Source organism: Polyodon spathula, chromosome 7 (assembly GCF_017654505.1).
Source record: "Polyodon spathula isolate WHYD16114869_AA chromosome 7, ASM1765450v1, whole genome shotgun sequence".
Classification (NCBI taxonomy): Eukaryota; Metazoa; Chordata; class Actinopteri; order Acipenseriformes; family Polyodontidae; genus Polyodon; species Polyodon spathula.
In genome coordinates, this window is record NC_054540.1 from 45,262,788 (window position 1) to 45,288,574 (window position 25,787).

The 25,787-nt window shown below is 39.4% G+C and overlaps 1 protein-coding gene across 1 annotated transcript in view; it reads right to left on the minus strand.

The window, feature by feature from the left end:
* The window catches only part of LOC121318656 (short transient receptor potential channel 5-like), a 117,442-nt gene that overhangs the window by 42,968 nt on the left and 48,687 nt on the right, over positions 1–25,787 (minus strand). The window contains exons 3-4 of the mRNA XM_041255562.1: positions 19,921–20,442; positions 8,907–9,243 (exon numbers count right to left, since the gene is read on the minus strand). Coding sequence (XP_041111496.1) covers positions 8,907–9,243; positions 19,921–20,442 — 859 coding nt within the window. The remainder of the gene's footprint in view (positions 1–8,906; positions 9,244–19,920; positions 20,443–25,787) is intronic.

Genomic DNA, 25,787 nt, shown 5'->3' on the forward strand with positions numbered 1-25,787 from the left:
CTCACTCAGGCTGGGTAGCCTGGAGCAGGGTCTCTGTGTCATCCGGATCACACTGTTCTTTTGTGAATAGCTGCTTGTAGAACTGCACAGCCACCTCACTGATCTCCTCTCTGCTGTGTAGTTCCATGCCACAGGACGTCCGCTCACACCTCAGCTGCTGGCTATACACTCTCTTCTTCTGCATGCCAAAGAAGAAGGAAGTGGGTGCGTCCATGTCTGTCAGCTCCACGAAGAGAGAACTCACCAACGCCCCCTTCACCTTCTCTTCTAGCAAGCTGCCCATCACATTTCTTTTTTATTTTATTTTTGGGAAAGTTTGCTCATTAGAGAAATCTTTGTTATTTTCTAAATTTAGAATGTCTCTATCTAACTCCCTAACTGCAAATTCAGGTAGTGGTGGTCCGATTGGAAATGATACTTGCCCGTACAAAAAAAATTGAGCTGACAACGGAATGAATAAAACTGGTCTAGTCGTGCTCTAGATGTGTAATTATTACGAGACTGGGACCAGGTGTACTGTCAGGCATGAGGGTGCAGACATCTCCATGCGTTAACCAGATACCTGGACTGTAAAACTGCAATCAGCTCTCTGGAGGATTGAGGATGTGACTCCTCAGCATTCCTATCCTTTTAAAATCTATAGTGCAATTAAAATCACCCGCAACCACTAACACGTCATTATTACTACATTTTAAAAGGGTTTAATTTAACTTGTTGAGCAATACAGTTCTTTCTCTTCCTATATTTGGTGCATAAATATTTATAAAAGTAAAGTTAAAATCACCTATTTGTGTCTGTACTTTTAAAAGCTGCCCTTTCTCAATCTCTTCTACTTGCTTTACACTGACACTCAGGTCTGATTTAAAAAGCACTGCTACTACCCCCAACCCCCCCCGCCCCCGACAGCCAGACCACCTCATTCTCCTGCTCAGTGTGCGTCTCCTGCAACAACACAACCCAGCCCTTTTCTGCTTTAAAAAATCAAATAACTGTGCTCTTTTAAAATAAATAAAAATAGACTTTTCCGTGGCGGCTAAAGTATTACCAGCAGTTAAAATATTTTCTTTTTTTAAACAGTATCTCTTCTGCTGATCTAGCTCCTCAAGCATGGATTTTCTGGAGACTACATGCGCAGAACGTAAGCACAATTTTAAATCATGAAAAAAACTTTTAATGTCCACTCCCCTCTTACCTTTGGTACTGTCAAGAAAATTGTTAATAAACTGCAATGTATATACTTTTTTCCTGACAGGTTGGCTGTCAGGGACGTCCGAGATTAATGAGGAATCAGAGAGCCCCCCGTCATCCGACTCGCACATGCCCTTATCTTCCTCACTGTCTGCCCCGTCTTCTACAGCGGCCTCATATCTCTCCACAGCCACAGCTTCAGCCTCAGAGCCCCCTGTCTTACTACCTGTCTCATAGTCAGACTAAGGCAGTTCTGTACTGCTTTTTTCTCCGGGCAAGGTGGCACAGCCTCCAGGGAAGACGTCAGCTCCTCTTCTGACATTGGTTGGGGATCTCCTCCATCTTCCGCAACTTTCACGCCGGGGGACTGAGTCTTCTCTCCGCTGCCCACAGACACTAACCCAGGGTCCAGCGTTGGCTCTCCTTCTTCAGACTGTTTGTTTTTCTTTCTTTTTTTCTACTATTTCAAACTCTTCTTCCCTTTGTCCTGTCACTTGCCCTGAGGCTGTTTGCGCTTGGCTGTGGCTGTGTCTCTTATGTTGCGGTGTCGACTCGGCTTCATGCACGGCTGACTTGGCTTCAGGCACCACTACCACGCATTCTAATGGCTCTGTTGACTTGGGCTTTGCTGGCTCCAGGGGCTGTTCGTCCACCCGCTCTCCCCATTCGTCCCCAACCTCCTCCCCGCCAGGAGTTCCCTTATCCCTGTTTCTAAGGCACCGTTTCCTTTTGATGTCCCTCAGCTCCACATTTAAAACACCTCATTGTATCAGAGCTGGCAAAAACAATGCAATTCGTCCCCTCGACTTTAAAATATCGACATTGTAAAATAAACGCTTGTCTTCTAAAAGACAAAACATGTTTTACACTGGAAGTTTTACATCATAGAGGGATCGTCTTAATGGGATACATTACTTTTCCATATCTTGATACATCTTTTTCCAGTAACTAATTTTTTAAGAAGGGAGGGACATCAGACAGTATTACATTGGTTACGGGTTTCATTAAAGGTGAAACTTCAATAAAAGACCCCTGTACACTAAACCCCTCCTCCACTAGCTTATTTACCAAATCCATGTTAGTTAACAAAATGACGACACACTGCACTCCGCCTGACGTTGTTATCATAGTCACAGTGTGTCGTCGTCGGCAGTACCGCTCAGTCATGGGGCGAGGGGGTGCTTGACGTGTGGTATATCCACTATTGGTTGTTGTAACAAAATTAACTAAAACTATATATATATATATATATATATATATATATATATATATATATATATATATATATATTCTGGAAAAAATTAAGAGACCACTGCAAAATTATCAGTTTCTCTGGTTTTACTATTTATAGGTATGTGTTTGGGTACAATGAACATTTGTGTTTTATTCTATAAACTACTGACAATATTTCTCCCAAATAACAAATAAAAATATTGTCATTTAGAGCATTTATTTGCAGAAAATGACAACTGGTCAAAATAACAAAAAAGATGCAGTGTTGTCAGACCTCACGATTCATGCGTTCTTCACAGAGACAAATCTGCCCGATTCCAGCCTTGCTGAAGCACCCCCAAATGAAGACCAAATCTTTTCATTTTACCCAAACACATACCTATAAATAGTAAAACCAGAGAAACTGATAATTTTGCAGTGGTCTCTTCATTTTTTATATTATATATATATATATATATATATATATATATATATATATATATACATACACACACACACACACACACACACACACACACACACACACACATATATATATATATATATATATATATATATATATATATATATATATATATATATATATATATATATATATATATAATGTAATTGCAAAAGCTTAGACTCTCCTGAATCTCAACTCCTATGCTCCACTCACCACCTGGCTCCTCCCATAATTAGAGAGAGAGAGAGAGAGAGAGAGAGAGAGAGAGAGAGAGAGAGAGAGAGAGAGAGAGAGAGATCTGGACTGCAAGCTAATCTAATAGACAGAAACATACTGCTTTCTGTAAGTCAGATCAGAAATCAATTATTCAAGATGCAAAATGGATATTTTCTAGTATATGTACAGTTAATAGCCGCACTTATGTTAAATGAATCAAGTTATCAAGAGACATATACATAATTTATAGCCTCTTATACTTCCATTTGAAAATGAAAGTTTTTTATTTTTGGATAAATGGTTTTCAGATTACCAAAATTTCACTTCCTATTTCAATTATTTATATTGAAGTTCATCCAAATTTGATCTTGCTTATGGAACAAATATTGTATAAGACACTTTTAAGATCTTTTATTAAATCATTGCAATTAAAATCCATTCAATAACAATAACAAGGTAAAACACAACACAATTAAGATACTTGCTGGCACCGGGGATCAGCCGAACCCTCCCCAGTGCAGCAGCATAAAATCCTAAAAAAAAACATGTTCTTCTTTAAAAATAGATTTTAACCGAAAAGCCCTCTTCCTCACCTAAACCTGGGGGTATCAAGTTATCAAGAGGCACATACATGATTTATACCCTCTCATACTTTCATTTGAAAATGAAATAATTTTTTTTGTTGATAAATGGTTTCCACATTACCCAAATTCTACTTCCTATTTCAATTATTTATATTGAAGTTCATCCAAATTTGAGCTTGCTTATTGTATTAACCAGTAAATAGCTTCACATGATATTTACTGTATTTTTAACCTGTCTTCTGCTGTTTTATGATGCTTGCAATCATTATAAATGGTCTTTATTATCTGCAGTAGCATGAATCCAAGCTTTCTATTAGTCTGGGGCGAAATGTTCCATGAACAACTAACTCCTGTTGTGCAGAGATTTCAGATTGTGATTGAATGTGAGGATTACGTGTATGTGTAGACCCTCCTGGAAGCCTGGCTATTCCTGGATGAATCATCAATGTGCACACGAAACAAGCGGCATTATACTAAATAATGTTTGTTCTGCCCATCAGTCTGCCTGTGTCCTTCCACTAAGTAAGTCACGGAGGTCATAAACACACAAGTAAACTAGCCCTAGGATTACATTTTAAATTAAAGCAGGCCTGGGATATTAAAGTGAGCTATACATTTGCTGAATCTTTTATGACTTTTTCCCGAACACAGCACCACATTTCAAAAGAACTGCCGATACAATCATTTTTGCAAATTTATATTAGAAAAATATTTAAAAAAAAGATTAAAAAGAAAATGAACAACAAGTACTTGTCATCCGTTTCTAGAAATGTTCAGTATTTAATATTTACAAAAACCACACGGTTTCCTTTTATCTTACTGGAATTTGATTTTGCCTCATTGGTTTTACATTAGCAGATATGTTATTGCACTTTATGTCCTCAACAGAATCCTTTGCAGGGAGGGTGAACTGTTTATTTCTGGTCATTAGTTCATTGAGTTAGATTACATGTTGAGATGCTGAAAGGACTGACCTAATGTTATGATTTGCATGTTTTCACAAATCAATCTAGTAGTGGTAGCATTTTACAATCTAGAAGAAAGCATTTCAAGCTTTAGTCACTGGTAGCTTCAATCAATTTCATCATCATCTCAATCCAGGGTTATCTTTTACAGATAGAGGTTAGAACAAACAAACGCCTTTCACCTATCCTTTCACCTCCAGTCTATCCATAATGAATACCCTCTGTCACCCTTTCAGTCTATTCCACTTGAATACTTGTATCTCCTCAGCAATTACATCACCAGTCATTACATAGAAATGTGTTTCAGCTAATGTAATTACACAATATACTCATTGTAAACAAGCAGTTCATATTCACTAAGACCTGCATTATTTACCCTAGATTCCACTTCCATGCTATGTATGACTAATGTCAGGTTTCCAGCTTCAAACTGAGACCAAGCAGGACAGTGACTTAACACTGAGATACAATTGACCTGGATAAGGTCTCCATCATCCTCAGTTCACATTACTGCTCATTGGCAGAAACCAAACAATGATCGCCAGCAATACACAGCAATGTGCACGGGGTAAATAAAAACGGGTATGCAGTCCCAAACAATAAACACACACATCTCTCCCACAATGTACAAACACAGTCACCAATCCTGGGTGTGTGCTGCAGTGGTCATGATGGGTGATACAGTTTAATGCGTGACAATAGCGTAGTGTAGTTTAGTGACAGCTCTGGAACGTGTTAGCCGTCTTTAAAAACACAAGTAACAATCATAGACAAGAAAAACAAACACTCATGATATTTCACAAATACAGGCCCGTCTGGATTAATTTTCAGAACCCAAGTGAAGGAACAGATTTAGATTCTCAGTCCCCTTATACGCTATCACGCATGACCCCTTGGTAAACAAATGGAGCTGCCTTTACAACCTGCAGCTGCTACGTCGTTTCCCTTCTGGGTCAATACATTCTTGCAACAGTCTCGCCTTCTTCCAAACTGACCAACTTCCTAACCCGGGGAAATGTCAGACCAGCTCGTCCAAAGAACTCTGTTCTCTCTGCTTAGCACCCTCACAGGTCAGGAGGGAGATTTACAACCAAGATTCATTGTATTTCTATCACATATCCCACCGCTCAGAGCGGAGATAAAGGAACACTCAGCTGAATGTATCTTTCCCATTACTCCCCCCTCCCGGGAAAAGATTTTGATGGTCTTTCCTCGCACGGTGTACCATGTGGTACATGAAGGGTTGTAATGCCAGATACCACAAGTTATCTGGGCATTGCTATCCTTCATTGTGCTTAACCACTTGAGTGGGGCATGGTCTGTGACAAGATCAATTGAATGCCCCAGCAGGTAGTATTGTAAAGAGTGAGTAGCCCATTTAATGGCCAAACACTTCTTTTCAACTACGGAGTAGTTGCGCTCCCAAGGTAGCATCTTTTTTACCAAGATTCAGTATCGGGTGTCTACTCCATCTACCTTTTGGGTCAAGACCGCACTCAAACCACGTCCGTGCATCTGTGTGGAGGATGAATCTCTTGGTTAACCACTGTGGCATACTCGGGGATAAAGTGGCAGTAATAAACGGCTAATCCCAGTAGTGACCTCACCTGAATCTTGGTTTTGGGGATCGCCATGTTGACCAAAGCCTGGATTTTGGTGACCATGGGTCTCACCCTTCCATTTTCTATTAAAAATCCCAAATGTTGAGTCTCTGTCTTGGCAAACTGAAATTTTTTCAAGTTATCTGTCTGAAGGTCCCCTTTCTCAATAGATCGAGGATGCCGTGAGTCTGCCAGCTGTACAAGGAGAACCCTGTCGAACTCTGCGGCACCTCTCTCACTGCAAAAAGAAGATAGAGAAGAAGCGATGCCCAATGTTTTTGCTCTTACTTTACAATCCGTCTCAGCATCGACTTCAAGGTCTGATTAAAGCGTTCCACCAAACCGTCCATTTGTGGATGATAAACAGACATCCTGATGGGGCATATTTTTTATATTTTATATACCTGCTGTAACGTGTTAAACAAAAAGTTGGTTCCATGATCAGTGAGCTGGCTCACCCAGAACTCCAGCGGCCATAATGCGGTGGTTGCCATCCGCTCAAACGCGACCAGGTATGCCTCTGGATCATCCCCGACGACATCTTCATCGCCTGAGCCTTCAGTGCCAACATTACTGGTGTTCCTGTAAAGGCTGGTGCTGTGTAAAACACCAGCCCTACCTGTTCAATGAGTGCAGTGTAGCGCTCCTCCATCTTTCTCTCCTCTGTCTCCTGTCTGCTATCCAGCGACTCCAGCAGATCTGCCAGTGCATTGCGCTCCATGATCCTGTATTCTGACAGTACGTGTGGCAAAGTGGTTGATTGTGTACAGGTGAGGAGGTGATACAGTGCAGGAATAAAACAGACAGAGATTGTAATCCAGTTTGGAAAAGTGTTTCTTTATTTTATAATCCAGGTCTGGTGACCAAACAGTGATCCCCGGCAATACACAGCAACGTGTAACGCACGGCGTAAATAATAACAGGTTTGCAGTCCCAAACAATAAACATACGTATCTCTCCCACAATGTACAAACACAATCACCAGTCCTGGGTGCATGCTGTAGTGCTCATGGTGGGTTATACAGCTTAATGCGTGAAAATAGTGTAGTGCTGTTCCAGGTTTTATGCTGGCCCTTAGCGACAGCTCTGGAACGTGTTAGCCATCTATGAAAACACAAGTAACAAATATAGACAAGAAAAACAAACACTCACAATATTTCACAAATACTGCACGGGTCCTTCCGGGTTATTTTTCATAACCAAAGTAAAGGAACAAATTACGATTCTCCATCCCCCTTATATGCTGTCACGCATGGCCTCTTGGTGAACAAATGCAAATACCTTTACAATCTGCGGCTGCCACATTATTTTCCTTCCGGGTCAATACGTTCTTGCAATGGAGTCTCGCCTTCTTCCAGACTGACTGACTTCCCGACCCAGGGAAAGAACTGTCAGACCAGCCCGTCCAAAAAACTATGTTCTCGCTGCTTAGTGCCCTCACAGGTCGGAAGGGAGATTTACAACCAAGATTCGCTGCATTTCTGTCACAGGCTGTCAATCATTTTTTTGCAAAGAAAGGTCAGTGAAAGGATTGATAACTAAGAGTTATAAAAAGAAACAATATTACTGTATCTTGCTGCAGGTTGGATTTTAGACTTTTTGCTGAAACTGGAGCCCCACTATTATTGGAATGAGGGGAGATAATGTTTTAAAGATTGATTTATTGGTGCTGCTGGAAACAATGCATAATATCCTTCCTTCTGCTCCTTTTGGAACTTGATACCCATGTAGAGCCTGAACATAAGACTTAAACCTCACAGACTGGGACTGCACTCAATATTTGAATGGCTATATATTAGTGCAGAATCCCTGTTAATCTGTCAGACACGTCACAGAAACAACATCCCGTCTAAGGATAAGCCTGAGCCTGAATTTGCATTGGGATTCACAACAAATATTGTTTTAGTAAATGAGTGCTTTTTATCTGTTTCCAGCTAAGTTGTTGTTATAATAGTTTCAAGATCCTTAAGAGGAGAGGGTAATGAATTCTCTACTTCTGATTGGCTGAGACCTTCAGAAAGGTACATAAACTGCAGTAGTTCTTAGGTAAAAATACAGGAAGAGCAGTCAAGTAGAAAAAACATTGTTGTTAATTCCTTAATGAGTGTATCAATGCTGACAGGCAGTGAGATTCAATAAAAAACAAAAAAAAACTTTTAATTTAATTACATTTTGCACATAAATCTGTTTTTTATATGCATGCTAAGGACAGAACAGTTATTTTCAGGCAGTTAATTGAATAGTGCCTACAACAGGGAAATAACTTTGGGTTAAAGTTTCAAGTGCTTGTGAAACAACCTCTTATAGGTATATAACGTATGGCTGGTTTCACCGACCCCAATTAGCACTAACCTACAAAATGTTACCTCAGGTAATGTAGTTCAAGATAAGTGCTAATCAGGATCTGCCACAACCTTTTTGAAAGTTTATAAAAATAGAGAAGTCTAATAAAGCATGGTGAGAGCATGGTAAAGCACAGGTACAGTAAGCATTGTAAAGCCTAGTGAGATATGGTAACGCATACCCCATGGCAAACCATAGTAAATATGGTAAAGGCCTACTATAACCATTATACAATTAAATTGGAAAAACATGGGAAAACTGCAAATTCACCATGCAAATGTACATTGTAAACTTTCACAAGTGCCATGCTCAGATCTCAATGCAGGCTTACCCAGCACCCAGGGCAGTATCATCCATTCAACGATGGTGGGTGGAGGGCCCTGCATGTGCAGGTCTGTGCGGACGATGTGCTGGGAGGCGAGGAGCAGCAGGAACAGGAATGTCAGGTAGGAGGCGGTGTGGCAGATGAACTTGATGAATGGCTTCTTGATGAACAGGCCCAGGCTGCTCTTGGGAGCTAGCAGGTAAACCACCGAGAAGACCGGGAAGAGCAGCCCGATGGTGAAGCAGGTCAGCAGCTTGACAGCCCAGTGCCGCCGGCGCCAGCCAGGGAACCCATCGTACCACAGAGTCGCCAGGAGCTGCTGGCAGTTCGGCTGAGCCACAAACTGGAAGGGAAAGCACAGAACACTCATACACTTATTGCTTCAGTATACCATACATCAATTGATCTAACACTCCAGCAGATTCAATATTCTGCATGTAAATCCTTGACAACACATTTCACCCACCTCTGCTCTAATTGGCATCGTTATTAGCAGCAATCATCTGCCCATTGCTGGATGAAAGCCAGTCTTTCTATAAACTGGGTGGTGTGCCCATCATATCCTGTCAATTTTCTTACTGGAGTATTGAAAACTTAGGAGGACCATGAGCATTACTAGGTGTGGCAATAATGGATTTGGAAGAAATATTACATGATGGTCCTAATACACACCATGTATTCCAACTCCAATGCGTCTATCACCTACATCCGTAGAAATGGAATCCTGACCTTCATCCATCGGAGAAGATGTCACTCAGCCACAAGATCAAATATTTATCAATTAATTATTATTCTGTACCTTGGCTAAGCATATTTGATGGGTTGGATTTAAAAAAAAGATCACAGGGATATAAATGTCAAAAAGTGAAAAAGCCAGATTAGCCTTCTGTGAAGTCATTAATAATGGGAGAGTTCTAACTGAGGGTGACAAGCATTCTCCCTGGAGAGAGCACTCTTTCAGTTACTTCTTACAGCCACACCTGGTACTCCTTGTGGGACAACCACGCTGAAAAAGAGTTTTATGGTAAGGCAATATCCCCTAATTGGGGAGGTGAGTTGTCCTTAGTTATATATCAAAACAGAACATTTAGAGACCTAATTCCTCAAGTTGCCACGCTCAGACGTGCTCAATCCAGTCCTTCTGAGAACCCACGGCAGTATGATGGTGTTTCCGTGCATAAATCTAAAGATCCTCCACAGGATATAAGGAGTATGTTGCCACGAGTTATAATTCCACTGTGAGCCAGCCTGATGAATCATGTAGAACCTGGTTGTTATGTTACAGCATGGTAATGAACAAGAGTCCTTCTCTGATACTCCACATCTGACTGTCATCTCTCAAAACATGGGAGAGAGGAGACTGAAACATTGTGCTTTCTGATTTTAGGAGAATCCTGTATTTACAGTATAATCGTAAATCTCGAAAAACTACTCACTTCTAAATCTTTTGTAGTCATTTTTGTATTACTTTAGTATAAATACATGTTAATTTGGATTCATATGTTCTTTTTTTCTGACTTTATGTGAACGAAAAGACACACATTTGCCCGTTTTCCCATTGCAAATAGTGATATTTTGAAATATCACTGTCCTGGTCACAAAAGCAACATTTGTGGGGAATAATAGCCATTTTCTATACTTTTGAGGCATAAACAATTAGGAAATAACACTTACTACCCAGGAACAAAAATTGTGTTACATAGAGTAATCAATGCCCATCAAATGCAAAATCCACTTCTGATGATTTCCCAAATAAATCTCCCTTATAAATCTCTTCTCATCATTTTATGAGTCCCATTTTCCCTGACCAAATTAAAAAGGACTGAGCTCTTTCAAAGCTACCTAAGTGCTCAGACTAATAATGTGTTTAATAAGCATATCATCTTAATGCTTGTATAATGTGCCCTCTTCACTGCCCTTGTTTTGAATACAGAGGGAAAACTGTAAAACAAAAAAGTCTAGTAGAAAAACATTCAATAAGGAGGCTGTGTGGTCCAGTGGTTAAAGAAAAAAACAGGAGGTTCCCAGGTTCAAATCCCAGCTCACTCACTGACTCACTGTGTGACCCTAAGCAAGTCACTTAACCTCCTTGTGCTCTGTCTTTGGGGTGAGATGTTGCTGTAAGGTACTCATGATTCACACACCCTAGTCTATGTAAATTGCTTTGGATAAAAATGTCTACTAAATATACAAATATTAATAATCTTACTAGCTGAAAACCTTGATGAACCCATTTCTTACTTTATTTCAGAAATAGTGCTTGATTGATCAAAGATATTGATGTATAAGATATACAGTAAGTTTTGAATTCCGCTCAGGAAGAGATGCCGCTGGAAAATAAACATATGTTCTTTACCCGAACTGCCCCAACCTTCTCCATTCTCTAGTAACTCCTGACATGCTCACTGCTAAATAGCCATGTACACATGCTGTGCATTTATGCCATGTTTGGGACTGGCTTGAAAGTAGTTTGAAATCAGACTCTTCTTATTTCCATCAGCAGCAGACTGAATCAATTTCAACTGAGACTGAAGAGCCCTTTATAACGGAAGAGTAAATTAACTCTCCAATGTGAAGCACACAGAGATGGGTGAAGGTGCAGGACAAGAGCAGTTTATGGAATTATTCTTTTAGCATCAGCCAGGTTAAGCACTCCTACGTGTAAATTAAGTTGTGTCTCGTTGCTTCACTATCTGGCCCGCTGTTTGTTGGGTTTATTTTTTCCATACTGTACATTTCCTAATAATGACGTTTTCGAAAATGCACCCCTACTGCAGTCTACCAGCTTATAATCATCTGAAGTCATTTCTGGCTTTACTTCACTAAACAAAATGTCCCATTCAACTGTGCATTATGGTCATTTTCAAAATTCCCCAAGCTGCTTTCATCTTTTATTCTTCAAGCACAATCCACTTTCTTCCATCAATGGGCTCCGTTTGATTTCACGGGTACTGTAGTCCTGATATAATACAGGTCTACTCAGAACCCACATCTCCTTTTCAACTAAATCAATACCAATACTGTTTTGAAAGTCAGCAGGTTTATTATCTGCTCTTAGCCCTGGTCCAGCCTATTTAACTTGAACAACATCATTTTTTACTTTGAAGAATAATCTGGTTTTTTTAGTTGGCTGCAAAGTTAACCTTTTCATTGCCTATCATGACAGTCCTATTACACATTATATTGTCGCTTAGGAAATGCTGGCATGTAGTACAGTGAAGTACAGGAGTGTAGTAATACAATGAAGCTGCATAGCAAATAGAATAAGTCATTTTTTTCACATTTGTATTTCACGTCATAATTATTACACAATCTGTCTCCTCAATTCCGCTGTTTAATTGAAATTTAAACATGCTTTCTTTTCCATACATTGTACTTGTTACATAAAATGAGTCCTGTATGAATGTTCATAGAGTTCTGTTTCAATGAAAGCCCGTGGTCGATCCTCTACAGTATAATCGCATTTCCTAAGTGCAATATCAGCACGGATTGGAGCCTTTTGCATTGAAAAGGTGTTAATACTCACAGGCACTGTTGCACTACACTCCTCACCTCCATTCCCTGAGTCCCACAGTTTACTCTTGTTTATCTCTGTACACAGATCCTTTTTCTGCCAGTCTACACCGTGGGCAATAGGAACACTAGCACAATAAACCCTTTCTACGCTTTCCACTTCCTCAGCGGTTAAACCACTATTCACTAATGGAAATCATGTGCGTTTCCCTTCATGTAATTACAGAACAGTCTATTTGAGTAGTGTGACAGAAATACAATGATTCTTGGTTGTAAATCTCCCTCCCGACCTGTAAGGGCACTAAGCAGTGAGAACAGTGTTCTGTGGACGGGCTAGTCTGACAGTTCTTTCCCAGGGTTCAAGGGAAGTCAGCCAGCCTGGATTCCGTTGCAATAACGCATTGACCTGGAAGGGAAACAACGTGGCAGTTGCAGATTGGAGACGGTTGTATTAGTTTACCAAGGGGTCACTAATGCACACACCCAGGACTGGTGACCGTGTTAGTATTATTGTGAGGCAGATATTTGTGTTTATTATTTGGGATTGCAACCCGTTGCTATTTATGCCGTGCAGTACACATTGTAATGTACTGCCAGGGTCTTTTTATTTGGTCACCAGACCTGGACACAATAAAATACCTTTCCAACTGGATTATAACTCTCCTTGTTTGTTTATTGCGCACTGCATCACTCCTGCACCTGTACACAGTCAACCACTTTGCTACAGGTAGGCATGCTGTTCTCACAGTTATTATTCATAAAGGAATTCTAACCAAAGCTCTAAAATCAATTTTCTTATCACTTAATTAGCAAAGTCATTGCTGGTCTCCCCATTTCTTGTGTTGAAGATTGTTCTTATTTTCTATACCCTAATTAGAACTCTATTAGAATAATTTGAATATTACTCTTTGAAAAAAATGCTTCCAATGCTGTAGGTCAATATTACTCCAATGGTCTAACATGTACAAACAGATCAGGTGCACTGTGACTAGGTACTATATTGCTATAGTATTGTCCTTGAAAAATCTACATATCCTAAAATAAGTACAAAAATAAGCAAGTAAATAGCCATAATACGAAGTAGCTCTTGCTAATAAGAAGTAAGAAACAAACAATGCCAGAGGCCTACTTACTGGAACCATCCTCTATGGGGTGGCACCTTTATATGTTCTTTTGTTTTTAATCAGGTAGAACTCGGGCCTGCTTGATCATCAGCATGTTAGTGATGTTGCTAAGGATGTACACTGAACACTATTACTTCACTCACAATTCCAGTTAAAATTTGTGATGAGAGTTTTTGTAAGTCTAAAGCATAAATAACATCAAAAAGAATTATTTATATCAGCACAGTCTAATATTATCAGCAGCAACAATATTATAATACTGTACAGACCCCTGATTCCTAGCATTCCTAGCCTTGTTTAACTCCTTCAAACAACCTACAGCTATGTCCAAAAGTTCTACATCACCCAATAGAATTAATAAAATGTTTTCCATATACAATACATTAATATTTAGAGTTTAGTTTCTTTCTCCCTCACGCAACACAAAGAAATCTCATTGGAAGTAAATTAATATTTCATACCTACAGTACAGCTGTTGATGAAGGCTGCATATCCCCTCTCTGTCTTTTCTAAAACATACAAACAACAAGACCTAGATAAACTGAAGCTGTATGATCTTCTGTCTTGCATTGTCTAATGTTAAATCCTGTTTCTTTTTCATTATTGTACCTAAAGCCTCACATACGAATAGATAAGGTTTTTAATATAAAGAGCATTGTCAGTGGTGTTTTACAAAAAATGCTGATAAATCGACCAATTACAAAGCATTTCTCCTGATGAGACTCACTAACTGTAACAGTTACGGGCTACTAGAGTGCTTTCCTTCAACTTCCTTGGCATTTGCTTTGTGTCCATAGGAGTGTCCATGCTTTCAGAAGCAAAGGCCCTTCACTTCCTGTTTTTCATTGTATTCCAGTCATTACATTTCACTGCTGATTCAGTTATGATTTTTCAGTGCTCCAGATACAAATATACAATACAGTTTGCTTTTATATAGCGCTCTTCATGTGGAGAATCCCAAGGGCTTTACAATAAAAAGAAAAAAAGCCATTGGCCAATCAATCCAGCTCAAGAACATGACGACGCAAATGAAGATGTTTTTAATTTGATGTGAAAGACTCAACTGTGCCAGCATTGCTGATATGGCTTGGAAAGGAACGGAGCAGGCCCTTTGCCCCTCTTGATTTTTAGGCAACTTCTTGGAACTACCAAAAGTTCAGTATTCACTGATCTCAAGGTGCAACTAGGAGTATAACGTATCAACATTTCCTGTACATATAAAGGCCCAAAATTATGAAGGGTCTTATAAGTAAACCATGAAGGGTTTAAATTGCTATTTCAGGTTTTTCACTGCATCTTATTTGTATGATTCTGCTTGATACACGCATCCACAATGTTTAAAACTCACATCCTAGCCTTTTATTTAATGCATTATGCCTATATTTAGTGTACTTGCATTGTTGTTGTTTTTTGTTTTGTTTATTTTTTTTGTGTTTAATGTACTATGCCCTGTATTTAATGTTGTATGCATTGTTCCTCATTATCTTGTAAAGCGCTTTGTGATGGTGGTCCACTATGAAAGGCGCTATATAAAATAAATATTGATTGATTGATTGATTAAGTAGTAAGCAGAATTTTTAAATGAATCCTGAATTGAACGGGAAGTCAGTGGTTTAAGAGCTGCAGTGCTGTGTTGTGAACAACATGTGTGAGACAGCACTCCGGCTGCAGCATTTTGAACCAGTTGGAGCTGTTAGTTCAGAATCGGGAAGGCCAGCAAACAAAGCTTTGGCATTGACTCTCCTCACAGCTCCACGAACGAGAGGGAGCACATCTGAAGCTGTCATTCAGTCCTGGGCCTCTCTCATGCAGAGACTGACAGTTGTATCCTGGTTTCCTGCGCTGGTAAGAGCACTGAACTATATTGTATTGAAGCCAGACTTGTTGCCTGATTTTCAGAGGTAAAAGCTCTGACCTTTTTTCCTTTAATTTCTAATAAGTTTTCTTAACATTGAAAGAAAGTATTTCTGCATTTCTGTATAAATCTTCTGCGACTTTACAAAAGAGAGAATGTCCTGAAAGGAAATTTTAGTTTGGTACATAGTTGTTTTTTTTGGTTAACGATTTTCTTATTTCTTATTTCATAAATGAAATCCAGTGAAATGACACAGGTCCTTTTTTGAAGCACGTTCAAAGCAAAGTGAATCTATTTAAATGATCAATGCATTCAAATCTTCCCTCTCATTGTATATTACTACTAGCAACATTATCACTGTCCTCCTTTTCAAACAGTGGGAACCAAGGTTTTAAAATCTTTCTTTAAATTTTAAAGAACATTGGCAACACTGTCATTGCTGCTGGGAGCTATTACTTCCTGTAAACTACAGTAGAGCACTATTCCCAGACACCACTGAAACACTCCAAAGCCTAGCTGCATGTGACCTACAGCACAGGAAATGAAGATGAAGATGTATCAGTTAATCTGTAGTTGTACAGTTGTACAGTATTTGATCAATATGCATAACTGAATTCAAAAAAGAAAAACAAGCAAAGAATCAAAGTAGCTTTAGCACAATCAATGGGGGGGCAGTGCTGTTAATATTAATAATCTTCATATTTGAATCCATCGCTAGCACTCATTCCATTGCTGAGTGTATAACACAACCTTTTAAATATTACAGATAAGCAAGAACATTATTATACAGCATGGTTCACAGGGGATATCTGGATTGGCATAACACTCACAAAACCTCTGTAACAAATTCATGTTGTTCCTTTTAAATTAAACAGTTTGTGCAGGTGCTTCACTCAGACCACCAACACAATTAAAGATGCAGTTTTAAACAAATTCCCAGTGCATCACAGCAACAGTAAAACAGAAGAAACATGCCTGCCAAATACTTCACTCGGACAGAACTCAGTTTAGTGATTTACTTATAGGAAGTGGTGTCCTTGATAAACACAAATAGTAAAACAAGATTCATGCATATTTCATTAGTATAGACGTGCATCACCTTTCAACCCACTTCCTCCATCAGGAGGACTGTGTTCAATGAATGTGGATATATATTTTAATTAATTGGAATATTAAGTATTTCTTATTTTTAAATCAGAGATATGGATTCATATATTTTTCTAGTTTACTCATCAGAATTCTTGATTTATAAGCACAAGGCAATTTAGTATTTATTTGTAAACCTGACAAAATGCACTCCTGATATGTAATTCTAAACTTTGTGATCTGTAAACCGTGCCACTATTGTTTGATGTATAAACCAGTCAACTTATATCAGGGGCAGGTTGTGCTGATTTACTAATGAGAGAAATGTTGCCTCTGACTTTTAAGTCAGCAAGTGAGGAGCAAACCCAACCCTATCCCGAGCCCTTGTGAAGCTTGACATCAAAACAAATCCCATTGAAATGTACTAATTTTATTTTCTATGTTCTTATTGAGCCACTGTACCTAACAGAAGCAGCACTTAAAAGAAAGTTGCACATATCAATATTTCAGCACAAAAACCTAAATCTGATATCATTTCAATAGACCTTCATCTGTGCCATGAGGTGCTTCTGTGTTCGTTGATGAAGAGCTATATTCCAGACAGAACAAAGAGACTGCCTACAGACAAGGATTACCATTTCCAAGCAAGAGAAAAGAGGAAACACTTAGGGCTTTCATACTGTTAACCATATAACTGTGATTGAATATAAAAGACACAGAAAAGTTTTGAAAGGCTAAAGGAAAGTAGCACACTGTTAAATGTCTTTATAGTAAAGATGGTTATTTAAGATAAGATTGTCCGACTGAAACTATTTAAGATATTTTAGCCATCCAGAGCATACATTTAGCATCAGAAAAAAAAAACACATTTCATGACATCTGCTGTACCATATCTAGATTTTACTGTGCTTTCTTCTCACCATTGGTGCAGCTGACTTCACCCGCTTCAAAAAAGCAGAACTGAGGCAACTCTTGGAATTCCATTAACTTCCATTCAAAGTCAATTCAAAACGGTGACATCACAATCGGCCACATACCTCAGCCACTTAACGGTTTCTCTTCAGCAACTTTTCCCTTATTTTCAATGGAAATTGCAATAAACAACATCTTTACTATTTTAAAAATAAAGCAGTATTTAACAGAGCTATAGAACTGCGAGCATCTATGTGCGTCTCATTTGATATGCTTATAACCCCTACACGATTTTCAGCCTCTGTCTGTTCACTGCTACTCGTACCACTGTTTCAACATACACAGATAACTCAATTCATAAAACAAAAAACGTATTGCCCTATAACTCTATAACATAAAAGGCTGTATCAGTTAGTTTAATACATTTTCAGAAAGGAAAAGCAATCCTCTGTTGTAAGAGTTCAGTCTCTTTATATAACAAATACCCTCCCAGGCTTAAACAGAACACCACAGCGAATCTAAGGGGGCACCTGCTAGTTCAAAATAACTCCTTCATTTCCTGAGTAGCTGTTATGTAAAAGTGCTATTGAGTTTAACAAATGTCTGTAGAAAAGCTTAGGGAATTACAGCATCGCATTTAGCTTTGATTATGTTTATTTTCCTCACATCCAAATTCTCGTCTCGCATATCATGTAAAGAAGAGTGCGATTGGTGTTTTACAAAAAAAGAACACTAAATCAACCAATCACAATGCTTTTCTCATGCTGACACTCCAAGCCTTGGGGTCAAGAAGAGCTACTTCCTTGTAGTGACCCCTGGGCAACGTCTCTGACGGCAAAAAGCTCTTCAAATCGAACTTACCATGCAATGCTTAAGCAAAGCAATGTTGGGCTTGGTTAGTACTTGGATGGGAGACCACCTGGGAATACTGAGGGCTGTAGGCTGCATGTTAAGCTCATACGAATATATATATACTCCAAGCCTTAAGAGACGTGACCATCAAGAAGTCAAAGTTTCCACCGAGTACTCGCAGGCAATGGAATGAGAGGAAATGCACTGTCCACCTGTGTCTCACACTTCTCTGACAGATGCCTGAGTGCCTCAACCCACTATTGGGGAAACAAGCAAAACCAATGACACACCTTTCAAACAGGACATGTGTTTAGCACATGTAAATCAGATCGGTTTCTCTTTTACTGCTCATGCTTCTGAAATATGTCTCGCTTGGAATTCTTCTGTTGTTCCTTCAATACCTTTCAGACATGTATCAGATTTAAATGAGAGGACAACAAGATTATCAAACCTTCCCCAGATAAGAGAAAGAGACAAGCAGTATGTTTACATGAGATCAAGTTTTCAGAATAAATCCTTTACGTGACTTGCAATATATAATCCAAGACTGAATCTGATAAATGCACCTGCACTCTATACACGCACTTCACTTTTCAGAAACTGTAGAGTAATGGAGATGCACGGGAGCGCTAGGATGGTTAATCTGCAGTAAAACTGAGGCCTGACCTATTGCATATTTTAAAGCTGAAAATGCTCATGTTCAACAAATTGACATCCTTTCCATCTCTCTTGTTCTAGTTCTCCTGTGTGTGCATTCAGTCATCTTGTTCTAACAGCTTATCCTTATCTTCATATGAGCTATGCTACTATGATGAATTACATACTGTAACTTCTCTCTGCATTTTGCCTATCTGGACTATACTTGCTGTTCCAACAGTACATTCTATTTCTGTGCTTCTAATTTGTTTTAACAACAGAGGTTTTCTTTTGATCAAATACTATTACCTGCAAAAAGAGCTGCAAAAACAAGAATATCAAAATCCATGATATCTGAAACCAGTAAATAACCAGACTAAACAGAGCTAGTGGTCTACAACTTGGCATGGTTAATTATTTTACAGATTGCAGCAACCCATTTTCTTGCTTTGAAATTAACATATTCATCTGTAATTGTCCCGGAAGAAGTCAGTAACACTTTACATTAAGAGTCTCTAATTACTGTGTATGTACATAGCATAGTAAATATATGTGTACTTACAGATAATTACAATGCTATTATGCATAGTGATGTACGTAATGTGTATGTGTGTTTGCATGATATATGTAAGTACACAATTGTATCAAGAAAGGGTTATGGTTAAGGTTAGGCTTAGAAGTTAAAGTTAGGTTTAGAGTTAAGGTTAGGATTATAGCATGCAAAAAAAAGCAATTACTATGTAAATACATAGTAATTAGAGATTACCAAGAAGTCTACCAAGAGCTTGTCAAATTTAGGTTGGGTGACAACAGAAAGGGGCATTCAACCTAAAAATAATGCTACGTCTATAAGACCTGTGTTAGTTCCTATTTTTACAGCGCTGTTCAATAAAATCTCCAGACATAAAACTACATCCCTGAACACAACGCTGTAGTTGCAAAAGAGTAAAAAAGATTAATCCATTTTAAACTGTTTACCACACCTTGCACATTGCAAAAGAAATCCCCCCTCCCCTCAGTCCACAGGTTGAACCCATCTCACCTCTTTCTGGTGGTATTTGATGGCCAGCTTGAGCTTGGCCAGGTCGTGGCACTCGCTCGGGTCTAGCTCCTCGCTCTGGTCATCCCGATGGTTCAGGATGATCTCCAGCTCCCGGGAGCTGCGGGCCTGGTCCAGGAGATCCTTGGCAAAGCGCTTGCACTGCTGGGAAAGCTCCTCGTACTCCGCCTTGAACTCGTTCTCCACCTTGCTCAGCTCCTTGAGCTCCCAGCCCAGCCGGAAGCAGGTGAGGATGGGGTCCTCGCTGGACAGGGCGATGAGGGAGGGGCTGGCCAGAGCCTTGTAGATGTTGAGGCGGGAGCGGGAGTGACGTAGGCTGTCCACCTCCGAGCTCGACACGCACTCCACGCAGTTGCAGCGGATCTGGTGCGGACGCGGGATGGTGACCTTGCGTTGGACCAGGAGCTTGATGATCTCATAGTTGTTGGTGTGGGCTGCCAGCATGATAGGGGTGATGTCAGGCGTGAACTCTGAAAACTGGTTATCCATCATTAAGGAAGAGACCTGGTGGTGGAAAGAGAATTGTATTATTAACTTCAACGTCAAAGAGACTTTGAGGCACAGCACACACAAGGCATAGGTATTGTATTTTTTATTAAATCCATATCTATCCCTAGAATTCAATTTTAATACAGGCACTGCTATCTTTGGAGTGGTAAATAAAACAAAATCCAATTAAATAATTGAATGCTTTTTTTGGCAAAATCCTTCAGTTATATTTACCACACTAGTTGTTAGTATTTGTGTAATCTGTTTTAAGGACACCAATGCCTAGACAAACCTTTCAGCTAATGGCTGTAGGCTGATGAAGGAGATACCCAAACATTGGCATGAAAATATTTTCTAATATACACCTTGCTTTAAGCTTTAGTGTATTTCAGGCTGTAGTAAAAAGCCTGGGAATGATGTTATCAAAAGTGGTATTTAAATGCACCACTGTTTAGATCAATTGAATAGACCTCAGTCATGTTTTAATCCAGTACAGTTGGCCGCAGTATCTTTTTTTTGTAAGGAGTCATACAAAATTTAGTCTAAATTTACCGGCAACTGATTACAAGCAAGGCCTTACAAAGGAAAATAACTATTTGACTCTTCCAGGACTGAGAATATAGTATTATTCCAATTCAATAGGGAGTTGTAAACATCTTATCTCTAACAAGACCACGGGCACCTGCTTCAGCAGCGAGTTCAGAGCCTCTCAGCAAAGTCTTGCAGCAGAGAGATAACATTGTGTTCTGCTACTACAGCAATGTAGAGCAGCTGTATTCTCCCTGAGAGTCATATGGATCCATTTTAAGGACCTGTCTGTCCTCACAAATATCTTTCACCATTGTAACAGGTCAAGACCAAGTTCAATTTCAAGTGTTGCAATAAACTTGACTCATTGATTTTGATATTAGCTTACAGTAGCAGATGCGCAGGTAACATGTTCTTAAAGATTAAACAGCGAGATTCCAAAAATTATAGCGTTACACATCTCTACGTGTTGCTACAACTGTTTAAATAATGTACCTGTCATTTTTCTTTTCAGTGTTAACATCCTGTTATACACTTAAAAATAAGCAGTCAAGCGTTTTCTAATGGCTTCATCAGTTAATGGAGCATGAAACATACTGCAACCTGGGGCTGCTCCTACCACCCCTAGCAGGCCCATGGACTCTGCAAATTCTCTACCAGAGGCAAGGCTTAGACTTAGTTCTCAATTTTATTATAACTGGAAGAGCCTGTCCGAGTTTTTTAGAGCTACGTTGTGCAAAATGTAAGGAAATGTGTTACCAGATAAATGAGCCAGAGTCACATGAAGTCAGCTTCAGTTGGTGCTATTCAAAGCGCCTTTCAAACAGAGTGCACATGTACTCTGGCAGGACCGCCAAGACACTTCATGGGCCCTGGGAAAGGACTGGTATGTGGGCCGCCCCACCCCCACACCTCCATTATGACGTGTGTATATTGCAATCACTTGATGATCAAATGAAATGGCAGCTTCAACAATAGACAATAGATGGAATTATACAGTTAAATCACGACAGATTGCAATTTTTTATTGTCGTGCAGTTTGTTTATAATGCTGTAGCCTACTAACCTATTGTTTTTAAATGAAATTACGAATGGATCAGTACAAACACACACATATTTTTAATAAACACACAAAATGAAATAAACAAAACAAACACCTAGCTCTTTTTCGAGCACTAACTAAAAACATAAACAGGAATCTAACTATCTCACAGGACGGCTTAGCCGTTTACGTGACACAAACAAACAAAAACCACACAAGTTGAACACGAATTCAAAAGGTTTTTATACTACCTTTCTGTTTTTTCCACTTGAGCACACTATCAAGCGGGCTTCTTCACACACACAGCAGCAGCCCTGAACAGACTGGCTGCACTCCTTTTAAACCCAGCACCTGGCTCTAATTTACAATAATAGCCAGGTGCCGGTGATAATGAAATAATAAAACAATTAACAAAACAATTAAACTAAACTAAAAGTGCATTTAATTTTTTGTTGTTCTCTCCCGAATTTAGTAATGTCCAATTATTTTTAGGCTCAGCCCACTGCTAACACCCCTGCACTGACTCGGGAGGGGCAAAGACAAACACACTCTGTCCTATGAAGCTGCCCGTTTTTTTACACACTACAGACTCACCATGCAGCCACCCAGAGCTACAGTGTCAGAGGACAATGCAGCACAGGGCAGCTTACAAGCAAGCCCGCCGGTGCTCGGCCAGACCACAGGGTTTGCTGGTGCACGGTGAGCCGAGGACACCCTGGCCGACTTAGCCCGCCCTATCCCCGGGAGGCACTCGATCAATTGATCGCCGCCTCTTGGGAGTCCTCGGTTGGCAAAGGAATAGCCTGGAGTTGAACCAGTGAAGTCCAGACTATAGGGTGCATCCTACACTCCACGCGGAGTGCCTTTTACTGGATGCGCCTCGGGAGCCTAGTCTTCACAGTCGACATTAGTTTTATTTGTATTTTGTTTGCTGATTTGCCTTAAATTATTATTACATTTTACATACCTTAACATTAAGCAAAGAAGGTACAATGGTGAAAGACCTTTAAGCATTTAACTCTATTCATGAATGTTTTACAGTTTTTCCCAATCGCGTACATACATTTCCTGAAACAGTGTGCTAGTTTCTCAAAACAGTTAACACAACACTCAAAACTGATACATAGTTTGCAAAATAACACATTTAATTTGAAAGTTGCTCTAATGCTCCCAAAACATCACATATATGTCACAAAATGAAATACGTACATCAAAACAATACAATTTGTCACCTAATGAAAGACTCACATTAACAGCCATTTCACAACGCAAGAATAAATAAATACTAAATACAAACATAAATACAGTATGTTTAACCCTTAGTGCATACTCTTTCTGTCACTGTCATCCTTTTTGATAATCAAATTGTGTAAAAACAAACATGTTACCTTTACAGTAAGAGCTACATACAATTCCTTTCAGCGGACTTAACCCAAAAATAACTCAGACAGTGGACAACTTTTAAGCTCAAGAACAGACAATGAGAATTGTTTTTACAACAAAAAAGTAGTTGTTCCATTTTTTAGGGGTACCTGCTAACAGTAAATTATAGCACTCATAAAGATACAGTTGTGCCAAAGAACACAGTGGAGAGAAATAAACATTAGACATAATGAAATGGTAGCTTTACTCAAACATAACCATTTGTTTTTTTCTATATCCAGCCTCTGATTTCTGTCAGGCCAAATGTTCTCATCAACATCACATCGAATAGTTTCCCTCACAATACATCTTTGGAAAAAATGTCTTTTGCATGACCGAGCCATCCTTGACAAGTGCCTCCTGTGATAGACTGACAAGAGGCTTTCTAGCAGAGTCATTTTGGTCATGAGGACGATGGTCATACACCTTCCATCGCCAGAAAGAGAAAAACTCCTCTATGGGGTTCAGAAACGAAGAGTATGGTGGGAAGAACACCATTGAGAGACATGGATGAGCTTCAAACCACTCCCTAACAAGACCAGAGTGGTGGAAGATAACATTGTCCCATATTAAAATAAAGTTTGTCAACTGTGACCCCTCCAGCCTGCTCTCTTGAAGCGTGCTGTGTTGTATGGGTGGGGATATGGGAAACAACACCATTCCTGGAGATAGTAGCACCCATGGTACAGTTTTTCCTAATCTCTAACTCACTGTGAATGAAACTGTGGTTGTGATGAGTCAAAGGGATTTCGGTCTGTGATTCAGCCTCCCGACAGTAGATGGCATCAAACCAACTCGGGACTTCCCTTACCAAGATCTCGTGACCATGGCAAAAGTCATCTTTTGAGGGGCGGCACCTTGGTGAGGGGCGGAAGTACGAGTATGTAAATTCCAGCCACTGGAGTCAAGTGAAGGATAAGGACACTTGTCAGTTGGGGATTGGTGTTCCACTGACTACAGAGGCGGGACATTACATACTAAAGGGAACGTACTACTGTGTTCGGGGTTGGTCCGAAAGTAAAATAGGAGGAGTAACGGGTGGAAGGAGAGACTAGTTTGGTGCAGCGGGATTTTTAAAAAAACACTAACATTTCTTTTGTCTTTTTTTGTTTATGTATGGTTCACCACGAAGACGATTAAAGACAAGTTATCATGGTCTGTTTTGGATTTCACCCCTGCACTCCTTCCCTCACACCATTTTGTTTTCTTTTGTTATTTAATTATTTTGTTGTGTATAGATAATAAAAATAAATTATTTTATTTCTGTACACATAAATTACTGTCTGGACATTCCATTTAATACACTCTTGCCTCACAGTGGTTAAAGTCTTAAAACACAGTAGCCTCACCATAAAAACCTTTCACTACTTTTGCACAATTTTTTGTTCATTTCACACAAATTGCAAGCCAAATATTTGTTTTGCAAAACATTTAACACTTGTGTCTACAATGAACACATGATTCAATTGACTGTATTTCGTTCTCACATTACAATATATTGTTTGTAATTGAAAGCAAATTGACTCCATTGCCACTTTACATGTGCAGATGCTACTGTAATTAACTCTTAATTAATACATCAGTCATAAGTTACAAATAAAAGGAGCAAGAGGCAGATTCTCAGTTGAGGGTGAGAAATGGAGCGACGTAGGGGACAAGTTGGGGCAAGAAGAAGGGGTGCCCCCAAGAGAGCAAAGAGCAGGACGTAGAGCGAGTAATATATCAAATGAGATTACAACAATAGCTCTAATAGCTCGGGTGCAGCCAAATCAACAGGAGGAAGAACAGGTAAGGTCTTATGAAGTGTGCACATTTGTAAAGTACTTCAGGATATGCATAGTTTTATTATACTTATACTGTAAGATGTAATATGCAAATACCGTAATTAAATCACAAATTGTATCTATTGTACAGAGTTCATAGAAGACCTCTTTCTGGTGGCCGCGGACGTATTTTCACTGAACAACAGGAGATGGCTATTGCAAACATGGCCATTGAAAACAACGTCATCTGCCTAAAAGACATTCAGGCAAGAATAATGCAAGACAACATAGTATTTCATAATATTCAGTGTTAGCTTGGCAACTATTGATCATGTCCTGATAAGAAATGACATCAGGACAAAACAAGAGTACAGGGTGCCATATGACAGGAACAGTGACAGGGTCAAGGAGAGGCAGTATCAGTATGTAGAAGTAAATCATTTTCTGTGGTGTGTTCTTATATGTACAATTGTGCAATATGATTTTAATGCTCTCAATATTGAATTGTATGACACAATTCTATCCCCCTAGGGAATTCTGGGATGCCAGTATTGCTCCCCAGGAATATATCTTTATGGATGAGGCTGGATTCAATCTGTCCAAAA